This window comes from Medicago sativa, chromosome 6 (genome assembly GCF_051527215.1).
Source record: "Medicago sativa cultivar Bolivia chromosome 6, Bolivia_mono, whole genome shotgun sequence".
Taxonomy (NCBI): domain Eukaryota; kingdom Viridiplantae; phylum Streptophyta; class Magnoliopsida; order Fabales; family Fabaceae; genus Medicago; species Medicago sativa.
Genome location: NC_140754.1, coordinates 1,439,112 through 1,451,487, shown reverse-complemented (window position 1 = coordinate 1,451,487; position 12,376 = coordinate 1,439,112). Strand labels below are relative to the sequence as shown.

The 12,376-nt window shown below is 32.1% G+C and overlaps 2 protein-coding genes and 1 pseudogene across 2 annotated transcripts; all 3 read left to right on the top strand.

The window, feature by feature from the left end:
* Nucleotides 1-866, top strand: LOC146911907 (protein argonaute 2-like). The gene is made up of 2 exons (XM_085717955.1): nt 1-212; nt 329-866. The coding sequence occupies exons 1-2, from the start codon at nt 1-3 to the stop codon at nt 864-866; spliced, it is 750 nt and encodes a 249-aa protein (XP_085574081.1).
* A 3,352-nt stretch (nt 867-4,218) lies between these two features.
* On the top strand, nt 4,219-5,084 carry LOC146911906 (protein argonaute 2-like). Its single transcript, XM_085717954.1, has 2 exons — nt 4,219-4,430; nt 4,547-5,084. Exons 1-2 carry the CDS (start codon nt 4,219-4,221, stop codon nt 5,082-5,084), a joined length of 750 nt encoding a protein of 249 aa, XP_085574080.1.
* A 4,035-nt stretch (nt 5,085-9,119) lies between these two features.
* Nucleotides 9,120-9,993, top strand: LOC146911905 (protein FAR-RED IMPAIRED RESPONSE 1-like; annotated as a pseudogene).
* The last annotated feature ends 2,383 nt before the right edge of the window (nt 9,994-12,376 follow it).

Below are 12,376 nucleotides of genomic sequence, written 5' to 3'. Positions count from 1 at the left end.
ATGGAGCAGTCGTTGAAAATATTCAAGTTGGAAAATTCAGATTCCCTTGGTGAATTGCTTAGCAGAATTAAGACAATAAATGAAAGACGGTTGCAACTTCTGATTTGCATAATGTCGAAGAATATAAAAGTTTACAAGTTGCTGAAATTTATAGCAGAAACTGAGATCGGTATAGTGACCCAGTGGTTTCGCCTAACTCCCTATAATGCCAGGTCAGGTGCATTTCTAACGTCTCTTGCTCAAAAGATAAATGTCAAGATGGGAGGAAGAAATGTGGATAAAGGATTACTCCCATTCTTTGATTATGAAGAATATGTTATGCTTGTAGGGCTGATGTGAATCATCCTGCATCCAAGGACTGCAGTCGGAATCCATCGATTGCAGCAGTTGTTGCGACAGTCAACTGGCCTGCCACAAATACGTACGCATCACGTATTTCAGTTCAGGAGGGTCAATGTGAAAATTTTTTAAATTTCGGAGCAATTTGCTTTGATCTTGTTGAAAATTATGACAAATTGAACAACGTTAAACCTAAAAAAATAATCGTATTTCGGGATGGTGTCTCTAGGGAAGAGTTTTCCATGGTCCTGAATGTGGAGTTGGAGGACCTGAAGAGAGTTTTTGGTGGCTTAAATTACCATCCGACCATTATTGTTGTGGTAGCTGTGAAGGGGCATATAACTCATTTCTTTCCTATGTCTCCAAAGGATGGAGACGTCACAAGTAACGTGTTGCCCCGCACAGTTGTGGACACTCTGCTGGCTGATACTTCTGAGTTTGCCTTTTTCCTCTACAGTCAGTCACGAATGGAGACCGTGTTTTGTGGGATGAAAACAAGTTCAGTTCGGATGAACTGTAAAGATTGATCTATGCATTATGTTTTTGCTAACCGAGGTTCAATGAAGTTGTGCGCTTAATCCCACCCGTCCACTATGCAGACCTTGCTGCTTATAGAGGACGTCAATGTTTTGATCCAATGGTGTTTTCTCAACCTATACATTCAGATGCATCTTCATCTTCGTCAACTGTTTCAAATCCAAACGTTCCCTAGTTTCTTAAGTAGCATCCAGATATGGAAAATCTAATGTACTTTGTCTGAAGTCCTACTGTGATCTTATTTGTGGTATGAAACTATACTTTCTGTAATTTTTACATATTTAACTTGAATATATAATCCTATTGTAGTAGTATTTACACAACAATGTTAATAACAACAAGCTAACTGAACTTTTAAATCCATTATACAAAAAATAAAATTTAAATGCATTTTAATATATAAAAAAAAAGTGTGTGATTCAAAACCTACCAACTCATAATTTTAAAATCCATAATTTTCTTAAAATTTATTATAACCATAAAAAAATGTATTATTAAATTAAGAATCACATCACAAGTTTTTGTCTTAATAAAATGAGAGTGACAGCCAAAGAAGAAACACAACTAAAAGTTAAATTTTGTTTTAACCTCTTCCCCCTTGCTTAACGATTCTACATAATCTTATTTTAAATATATACATGTAAACTCAGTTTAAGTAGTTTATGTAAACTAAGTTTACATGTACCTACTTAAATTGAATTTAGGTTAACCTCAAAAATGTTATCTAACAGTGTTCGTGCTGCATCATTGAATAATTGTGTTTTAAAGTGTATAACATATCAACGTTGAACAACAAGAGTATAGATGAAAGATGTTTTTTCCTTTCAATAAAAGTAATGATATTTATTTATTTTTTCTATTTGATTGTAAAACGAAAAGTGTGTGTGTGTATAAATACTGTAAATTTTCCTTTAATTTTTAAAAAAAAAACATAAAAGAAATGAATGTAGCCTAGCTTGTAACAAAAGATAAACAACCGATTTTGGGTTTGTGTCATTACCACCGTGGTTGCCATCACAAAAGAAAAAATGATATTCTAAATTAGGCTACCACTAAATTAAGCCTGTGTCACTAACATGTTGTCATCGCAATATTTTCCTATGTCAAAAACCAATTTTCATAATCTGAATCACTCTTATTGTAGTAGTATTTACAAAACAATGTAAACAACAACAAGCTAACTGAACTCTTGAATCAATTATACAAAAGACAAAACTTAAATGTATTTTAATATAACAAAAATTTTGTATGATTCAAAACTTAGCCACTAATAATTTTAAAATCCATAATTTTCTTAAAATTTATTATAACCATAAAAAGTGTATTTTTAAATTAAGAATCACATTAAAAGTTTTTGATCTAATAAAATGAGAGTGAAATCCAAAGAAGAAACACAACTGAAAGTTAAATTTTGTTTTAACCTCTTCAACCTTGTTTAACACCTTGTTTAACTATTCTATGTAATCTTATTTTAAGTACATACATGTAAACTCGTTTACATAACCTACTTAAACTGATTTTAAGTTAACCTCAACAATGTTAATTAACGTTGTTCGTGCTGCATCATTAAATAACTGTGTTTTAAAGTGCATAATATATCAACATTGAAAAACAAAAAATTCAATTACTTATATGCAATATGGCTAAAAGATGTTTTTTATTCTTACAATAAGTAATACTTTTTATTTAATTTTTCTACTAGATTGTAAAACGAAAAGTGTGTGTGTGTGTGTCTGTGTGTGTGTGTATATATATATATAACAGTGAGAGGGTGAGAGGAGTAATCAACAACCATTCGATTAAATCCAATGGTTAACATTATTTTAGTTTTAAACCTATTGAAACCATATGATTAATTTCGCTTTCTAGTTTCTTCTCTTCTCAAGCGCCGCTTTCATTTCTCCTTCAGCTCCAACCAAAAACTGCATCTTTTCTTCTTCCAGAGTCAAACGTAAAGAAAATAAACAAAGACACACCATGATTGTTGCTGTTCTTACTTCCACATAATTGTGTTTTCCAGTTTTGTACCATTTATGCAGCAATAGATTCTAGTTAAAGACAACTAACATAAGAATCATTGTTGTCAATCTCTTTTCAGACAAAAATCAAATTAAAGACATAAACTTTTAAGAAAAATCAACAGTAAAGTTTAGATATTCAACAACGGGGGCTTGCTATTCAATCAAACAGTTCTCATATTTTTTTTCTTTGTAATTTCATAAATTAATTTAATTCCTTAAAAATTAGGTTGAAAAAAGGTAGAAAAAATTCCATTAATTAAATTCCATAATTTTCTAGCATTCAATCACAACAAACCAATGAGACCATAGATCATAGATACAATGGTTTCTCACTAACCTCTCATTACTCCCAACTTTCTCCAAGGTAATCAACCACCATTTTCACTCTAGCCTCCCTCTATGGAAAGATCAAGAGGTCGTCGAAAAGGTTGTAGCCGAGTTTAGCACATCCGTGACAGTGTCCATGTCGGAAACCCCTCGCCCACCAGTTCTCTACCAGGTACTGATACAAAAAAAATTATTTCAACACTCCTTCACTTTTTCAGATTAGAACTCCTTTGTTATACCTTTTTTCTTAAAAATTTCACTCTTTGAAAATAGAACAATTACTCTAAAAGTTGTTGGACTTTCTTTGTTACAGATTTTAAAGAAAAAAGAACAAACTATAATAGTTGTTTTCTCATGTATGAGAGGTTGTTTTGAAAAATTGTTTTTCTTTATGGTAAACAAACACAAAACAACTTTTTTTTTATAAACCACTACAAATAATCTTTAAATTATTGAGTACGAGGAAAGTTTTTATGGATTATAAAAAAAGTAAATTTGATGATCAATAATTTAGAGATTAGTTTCTATAGATTTTTTTTTTTAAAAAAAAAAACAGACATTCTTTTGTGTTTTGTGTTTGTTTATCAAAACGAAAAATCACATAGTTTATTTTCTTGTTTTTTAAGAATATGTAACAACAAACTGGTCAAAACTTTCAAAAGAGATTATTTCCTATAAAATAAGGGATTTTTTCTTTTCTAATTTCTATGCAGACATTATTAAGGATGATTGTAGATATCCGATAACTAGACCTGATACAGGTGGAAAAGATGGCCAATCATACAAGTTATGTTCACACAGTATAAACAATCTTATGACAGTTGTTACAGGACGTGTGATTATTCCTCAATTACTGAAGTTAGATGGAAATTTGAGTGTCGAAGTTAAGCCGATTGAACATTGGGCCATTTTAGATTTTACTAACGATTAGCATGATAATATAACCAACTTCATCGAGGCTCTTTGACACAAATTTACAAGTTTGGACATTAACATGGAGCAGTCGTTGAAAATATTCAAGTTGGAAAATTCAGATTCCCTTGGTGAATTGCTTAGCAGAATTAAGACAATAAATGAAAGACGGTTGCAACTTCTGATTTGCATAATGTCGAAGAATATAAAAGTTTACAAGTTGCTGAAATTTATAGCAGAAACTGAGATCGGTATAGTGACCCAGTGGTTTCGCCTAACTCCCTATAATGCCAGGTCAGGTGCATTTCTAACGTCTCTTGCTCAAAAGATAAATGTCAAGATGGGAGGAAGAAATGTGGATAAAGGATTACTCCCATTCTTTGATTATGAAGAATATGTTATGCTTGTAGGGCTGATGTGAATCATCCTGCATCCAAGGACTGCAGTCGGAATCCATCGATTGCAGCAGTTGTTGCGACAGTCAACTGGCCTGCCACAAATACGTACGCATCACGTATTTCAGTTCAGGAGGGTCAATGTGAAAATTTTTTAAATTTCGGAGCAATTTGCTTTGATCTTGTTGAAAATTATGACAAATTGAACAACGTTAAACCTAAAAAAATAATCGTATTTCGGGATGGTGTCTCTAGGGAAGAGTTTTCCATGGTCCTGAATGTGGAGTTGGAGGACCTGAAGAGAGTTTTTGGTGGCTTAAATTACCATCCGACCATTATTGTTGTGGTAGCTGTGAAGGGGCATATAACTCATTTCTTTCCTATGTCTCCAAAGGATGGAGACGTCACAAGTAACGTGTTGCCCCGCACAGTTGTGGACACTCTGCTGGCTGATACTTCTGAGTTTGCCTTTTTCCTCTACAGTCAGTCACGAATGGAGACCGTGTTTTGTGGGATGAAAACAAGTTCAGTTCGGATGAACTGTAAAGATTGATCTATGCATTATGTTTTTGCTAACCGAGGTTCAATGAAGTTGTGCGCTTAATCCCACCCGTCCACTATGCAGACCTTGCTGCTTATAGAGGACGTCAATGTTTTGATCCAATGGTGTTTTCTCAACCTATACATTCAGATGCATCTTCATCTTCGTCAACTGTTTCAAATCCAAACGTTCCCTAGTTTCTTAAGTAGCATCCAGATATGGAAAATCTAATGTACTTTGTCTGAAGTCCTACTGTGATCTTATTTGTGGTATGAAACTATACTTTCTGTAATTTTTACATATTTAACTTGAATATATAATCCTAATTTCAAACTGCATTTTTGAGTGGTTGCTAATATACTTTTCTTCCAGTTTTGATGATGTAAATTGTATGCCAAAAATGATATCTAATGTAACCGTTTTTACTGTCCTAAGCTGTCATTGTGCTTATCCTATTTGCCATGATGCTGCTGAGAATTGATAATCCTTATTACCGTTGTTGGTGGGGCTTTTATTGTTCGAGTAGTTTCGTTGGTAGTTGATTTTTCATTGTTGGCTAATGACTAAGGTTTATGTGTGTAGTATCTTTCCTTTTGCAAGTGAATCTTTTAATGGTTATGTAATATGACACTTTTTGTGCAGTACCTTTACTAATGAAATTTTTTTATTTATAAAAAAAAAAAAAATTGTTCAAATCACAAGTTTCAAATTCACTCTTGTTACAATTTTGGTCTCGACTCGGATCATAAGAACATTCAAATATGTAAAAATTCATTATACACATCAAACAACAATTTTGGATCATAGAAAAATGGAACCTAACATTCGATTACTATAATTTAAAGGAACAGAATTTTGGAAAATTGACGTGCACAAACGAACTTTTTTCATATACTACTCGTGGTCAAGATATGGAAAAGAAAAAAAATGATATGTTTACACAAGGGTGTGTTTGTTTGATTATTCCTATGAATAATATTCCAAGGAATAAGATTCCTATCCATGTGTTGAATTTTTCTAATTAAACCTAAAATGACAAAACTACCCTTAAATCAAATTTAATTTAATCTTAAACTCAGTCTAAGTAGGTCATGTAAACTTAGTTTAAGTAGGTAATGTAAACTGAGTTTAAGTGTACATACTTAAATTCAGTTTAAGCAAGTCATGTAAACTTAGTTTAAGTATACATACTAAAAGTTAAATTTTGCTTTAACCTCTTCAACCTTGTTTAATGATTGTACGTAATCTTATTTTAAGTATATACATGTAAACTTAACTTAGTTTAAGTAAGTTATGTAAACTAAGTTTACATGTACCTACTTAAACTGAATTTAAGTTAACCTCAACAATTTTAATTAACGTTGTTCGTGCTGCATCATTAAATAACTGTGTTGTAAAGTGCATAACATATCAACGTTGAACAACAAGAAATAAATATAAACTCTAGCATCATTGAAAAAGAAGAAGAAATTCAATTACTTATATGCAATAGAGTGTGGATGAAAGATGTTTTGATTCATTCTTTAATCTTGTATAGAGATTGATTGAACATCCGTGATATTTGTGGGTGAAATCGGGTGAAATTTTAGAGTGACATTGAATAAAATCAAAGTTTTAAGAAAATTTATATAAAAAGGCAATTTTTGTATTATCATAAAATTTTAAGTAAGTTTAGGTGTAACCAGAATTACATGGGATGTGAATAGAAAAACTCTATTTTTCTATGTCAAAAACCAACTTTCATAATATGAATCACTCATATTGTAGTAGTATTTACACAACAATGTAAATAAGAACACGCTAACTGAACTTTTGAATCCATTATACAAAAACATAAAATTTAAATGCATTTTAATATATATAAAAAAATTTGTGTGATTCAAAACCTACCCACTCATAATTTTAAAATCCATAATTTTCTTAAAATTTATTATAACCATAAAAAAAATGTATTATTAAATTAAGAATCACATCAGAAGTTTTTGTCTTAATAAAATGAGAGTGAAAGTCAAAGAAGAAACACAACTAAAAGTTAAATTTTGTTTTAAACTTTTCCCCCTTGCTTAACGATTCTACGTAATCTTATTTTAAATATATACATCTAAACTCGGTTTAAGTAGATTATGTAAACTAAGTTTACATGTACCGACTTAAACTGAATTTAAGTTAACCTCAAAAATGTTATCTAACGGTGTTCGTGCTGCATCATTAAATAATTGTGTTTTAAAGTGCATAACATATCAACGTTGAACAACAAGAAATTCAATTACTTATATGCAATAGAGTATAAATGAAAGACGTTTTTTCCTTTCAATAAAAGTAATGCTATTTATATATTTATTTTTTCTACTTGATTGTAAAACGAAAAGTGTGTGTGTACTGTAAATTTTCATTTAATTTTTAAAAAAAAAACATAAAAGAAACGCACGTAGTCTAGCTTCTAACAAAAGATAAACAACCGATTTTGGGATTGTGTCACTACCACCGTGGTTGCCATCACAAAAGAAAAAAAATGATACTCTAAATTAGGCTGCTTCTAAATTAAGTGTGTGTCACTAACATGTTGTCATCGCAATATTTTCCTATGTCAAAAACCAATTTTCATAATCTGAATCACTCCTATTGTAGTAGTATTTACAAAACGATAAAAACAACAACAAGCTAACTGAACTTTTGAATCAATTATACAAAAGACAAAACTTAAATGTATTTTAATATAACAAAAATTCCGTATAATTTAAAACTTAGCCACTAATAATTTTAAAATCCTAGTTCAAAAATAAATAAATTAAAATCCATAATTTTCTTAAAATTTATTATAACCATAAAAAGTGTATTTTTAAATGAAGAATCACATCAAAAGTTTTTGTTCTAATAAAATGAAAGTGGAAGCCAAAGAAGAAACACAACTAAAAGTTAAAGTTTGTTTTAACCTCTTCAACCTTGTTTAACGATTCTACGTAATCTTATTTTAAGTATATACATGTAAACTCGTTTACATAACCTACTTAAACTGATTTTAAGTTAACCTCAACAATGTTCATTAACGTTGTTCGTGCTGCATCATTAAATAACTGTATTTTAAAGTGCATAATATATCAACATTGAAAAACAAGAAATTCAATTACTTGTATGAAATAGAGTATGGCTAAAAGATGTTTTTTATTCTTAAAATAAAAGTAATACTATTTATTTATTTTTTCTACTAGATTGTAAAACGAAAAGTGTGTGTGTGCGCGTGCGTGCGTGCGTATCAATTGATAATTTTACTTTGATTTCAAAAGCACAAAAGAAAAACGCGTACTCCAGCTTGTAACTAAAGATAAATAACTGATTTTAGGTTTGTGTCACTACCACCATGGTTGCTATCATAAATTAAGTGTGTATCACTATCATATTGACATCACAATATTTTCCTACGTCAAAGATCTATTAAAATGATCTAATATGAATTATATGAATAAAATTTAAAGAATTATATGAATTTTTATATTTTTGGTGCTTAAATATTCATATTTAATTCATGTTTCTCTTAGAAAATTCTATTTTTTTGGGAGAAATTTTTATAATATTTTAAACACTCATGCAAAAACTCATTCAAAAATATGAAGAGTACACATGACCTTACTTAAAAGCAAAGACTAAAATCGATTATAGAAAACTTTTAACGGAGCATTTTTTTAAATGAATACATTAAGTTTTTAATTATAAAATAATACAACAATACAACACATTTTTAAGATAAATCTACTAATATGGAGTGAAGTAATATTAGTAGGGGTATGGTGTAGTCTCATTGATGGTGTGGTATTGGAATGCTGTAGGACTGCTACTCTCTCTTATTTGGTTGTTTTATTTTGGTGTGTAGCATTTCCTAGCATTGGCTTTGTGTCACGGGTCTGGTGTATTTTGTATTGGGTTGATGAGAACTTTTTCCTTGTAATTATTTACTTATTGTAGTGTTATTGTCTTTTAATTTTACAACTATAATTTATGAAATAAACTTGTAAATCTCCATGTTTGCAACATAACTTATTGTAGATCTTAATGACTTATTTTATGCAGTTTTGGCTTGCCACTTTCACCCTCAGTTGGAACTTCATGGATAGTTCAAAGAATTTGGTAGATTGTGGTACTATTCGTGATGAAGGTATAGAAGTTGATAACTCGAATGATAATGAAGGTATAGAAGTTGATAACTCTAATGATAATGAAGCTATAAAAGTTGATAACTCGAATGATAATGAAGGTATGGAAGTTGATAACTCTAATGATAATGAAGGTATGGAAGTTGATAACTCTAATGATGATGAAGCACGTTGGAAGCCTGAAACAGGGATGTGTTTTTCTTGCATAGATGATGTTAAAACATTTTATGGAGAGTATGCTTTGAAAAAGGGTTTTAGGTGGAAGATTAGAACATCAAGAAAAGGAGATAATGGAGAGATCTGCTATGTAATTCTTGCTTGCTTAAGAGAGGGGTCTAGACTGTCAAAAAATTCGTTAAAAACTCTCCCATCTTAGGAAAAAAAATTGTCCAGCCAAGATTTGCATTAAGTTGGAAGACGATGGTTTGTGGTACATTAAAAGATTTGAATCTATCCATTCTCACGAGACTAGCCCTTCAAAGGCAAGATTGTTCAAGGCTAACAAGAAAATGAACTTGCGTGCAAAGAAAACAATCCAAAGCAATGATGATCCAGGAGTGAGGATCAAAAAGACTTTTCAATCTCTTGTTAAAGATGTAGGAGCTCATGAAATTACACCATTTTGCAAACCAGACATGGGAAATTATGTTAACAAGGAACGCCATTCAATTGGAAAAGAAGGTGATGGCATGGTCTTGATAAGCTATTTTTGTAACATGAGGAAGCAAAATCAAAATCAAAATGCTTTCATCTTATCTATGTTAGTTTCTTAGAAGTTAGATACTTAATTGTAATTATTTACAATTTTAATTTTTTTACTATTTTTTCTTTTGTTATTCATTTATTCTGCTCATTACAATTTTGGTGGTTTCATCTCACCATGGCAGACAACAACACAAGTATGATGGAACTCGAAGCTGAAGTGAAGCAAATAAGTGAAAGAATAGAGAAGTACCACTTAGAGCTGCTAGAAAAGATGGAGTGGATGAATGTCAAGATCAATCGAATCACAGATGCCTTTGGTACACTTCAAGGGTATTCGCATGGTACTCAATCGCAAGTTAAACCAACCAAACAACAGGTGAGAAATGTTAAACTTGATTTCTAAAATGTTATAGATTGGATTTTTAAAGTCTTTGATTATTATGCAACATCTAATGTAGATAATTAGCAATTATGTTTGGATTTAGAGGTTGTTCCTTGGTTCCAAATGATGCAAAATGTCCCACCCATTTCATTAATAGCGTGATTTTACACGAGCGTTAGAGCTTGATTTTGGACCTTCTGTGTATGAGAGGGCCCTAGAGTTACATTGTTTAAGCTTACATAGGTTGGACTCACATGGATGCCTCAGATGTGTGACTCTTGGTTAATGCAACAACTAAAGTAGACCTTCCAAACTAGCACATAGAATAGATATATTGTTATGAACATCCAAAAATACCCCTCGTCCGGATTACATTTTCCGAACCAGATTGTTAGTGTTTCCGGATTATACAATCCGGACCAATTCGATATGCATATTTTGTGTCTTTCTTTGATGTCAAGGGTCTCTGTTGGCCGTTATACGACCCCCGCATAAGCTGCAAAGCAATTGCAGGGGTCGTATGAGCGGTCAACAATGACCATGACACCACAAACTCTCGTAAAAAACTAAATACATACGAAGAAAATTGAAGAAAAGTGGTGAAGTGTTTTCTGGAAAACTTAATCCAGACCAGATGTTATACGCTTTTTTGTGTCTTTCTTTGATGTCAAAGGTCTCTGTTGACCGTTATATGAACCCCACACAAGCTGCAATGCAATTGCAGGGTTCATAGGAACGGTCAACAATGACCATGACACCACAAACACTCCTACAAAACTTAAAATTTTTGAAGAGAATGGAAGAAAATAGGTGAAGTGAAGAATGATGGTGTTTGTTGAAGATGGAAGCCTATTTATAGCCTTAAACAAGTCCTAGGTCATTAATACAGTCAATGAAAACGTGGTAGTATTTGTAACCGTCCAACCACTAATTGATGGCACTCTTTGAAAAGAAGCCAAGCACTCTTTCAAAAGAAGCCAATGCTGAAGCATTCTGGATTATACATTCCGGAATGTACTTAGCCCTACAAAGAAGTTCAAACGTTCCCCTCGTTCACCATAAGAGCACCATAATCGCACTAATCCGGAAAATATATTCCGGAATTTAAAGGTTCATTCCGGATTGTATATTCCGGAACTCCTCAGTGCCATGGCCGGTGGTCTGCACCACACGTTTTTGTCGGTGGTCAAGTCAAAAAAACGTGTTTTACCACGTTTTTTGACTGCATTAATGGTTTCCCAACCATTTTTCACCCACCCCTCCCTATAAATACCCTTCCAAACCCCACCATTTCTCACACCATCCCTCTCCTCCTCTTCTTCCTTCTACAACCATGGTTTTCCATCGTTGGCCTTTCATAGATAAGGACCTCGTTGAAAACTTTCAGGGTTTGTATGAACGGTCAATGAGGATGGAACCGCACTGCAACGAAGGGTGGTTCATCTGAGGGTCATGTGGGGGCATTTGTTTCTTCTTCCCCCCTCCTCTTCCCTCCTCCTCCGGTTTTCCTCCAATAGCCAAGCTACTGCTATGTCTTATCACATAGCAGTGGTTAGGCTCTTAGGAGTTTATAATTAGGCTCTTAGGAGATTAGAAATAGATTTAGGATGTTATGTAATAAGCTTAAAAAGCTTGAAAATTATTGTAATGTATTGTTCATATATTAATAAAATGAGTTGTTTTTATGTTTGTGTCTTTTTATTTATGTTTTTTATTTTATTCGCATTTTATTTTACGAATTGTAGAGCTTAAAATTGCAAAAGTTCTGCTAAAATACTATTCCGGATTTTAAAATCCGGAACTATCTGAGGAATACTAACAATAAGTTCCGGAAAACGAAATCCGGACTAGGGGTAAAATTGGAAAAAAAATAGGGCGCGCGAGGAAAGACATAGGGTGGGAAAAGTAATACTCTTTATTTATTTATTGCTACACAAGCTGCGTGTCCTCAAACCCATGCATTTCTCAATCTATTTGCTTGGTTTTATAGCAGCTTTGTTATGTAGTTCTCTCAAATCATCGGATGTGGGACTTAGTCCTTTTCTCTCATTCAACAACTTTGTGCATTT

Bases quoted from the DNA above. Each gene is read 5' to 3' on its own strand.
- LOC146911907 (XM_085717955.1), top strand. From the start codon at position 1: ATGGAGCAGTCGTTGAAAATATTCAAGTTGGAAAATTCAGATTCCCTT. The intron at 213-328 runs GTCAGGTGCATT...TTATGCTTGTAG, and splicing joins CTAACTCCCTATAATGCCAG to GGCTGATGTGAATCATCCTG.
- LOC146911906 (XM_085717954.1), top strand. From the start codon at position 4,219: ATGGAGCAGTCGTTGAAAATATTCAAGTTGGAAAATTCAGATTCCCTT. The intron at 4,431-4,546 runs GTCAGGTGCATT...TTATGCTTGTAG, and splicing joins CTAACTCCCTATAATGCCAG to GGCTGATGTGAATCATCCTG.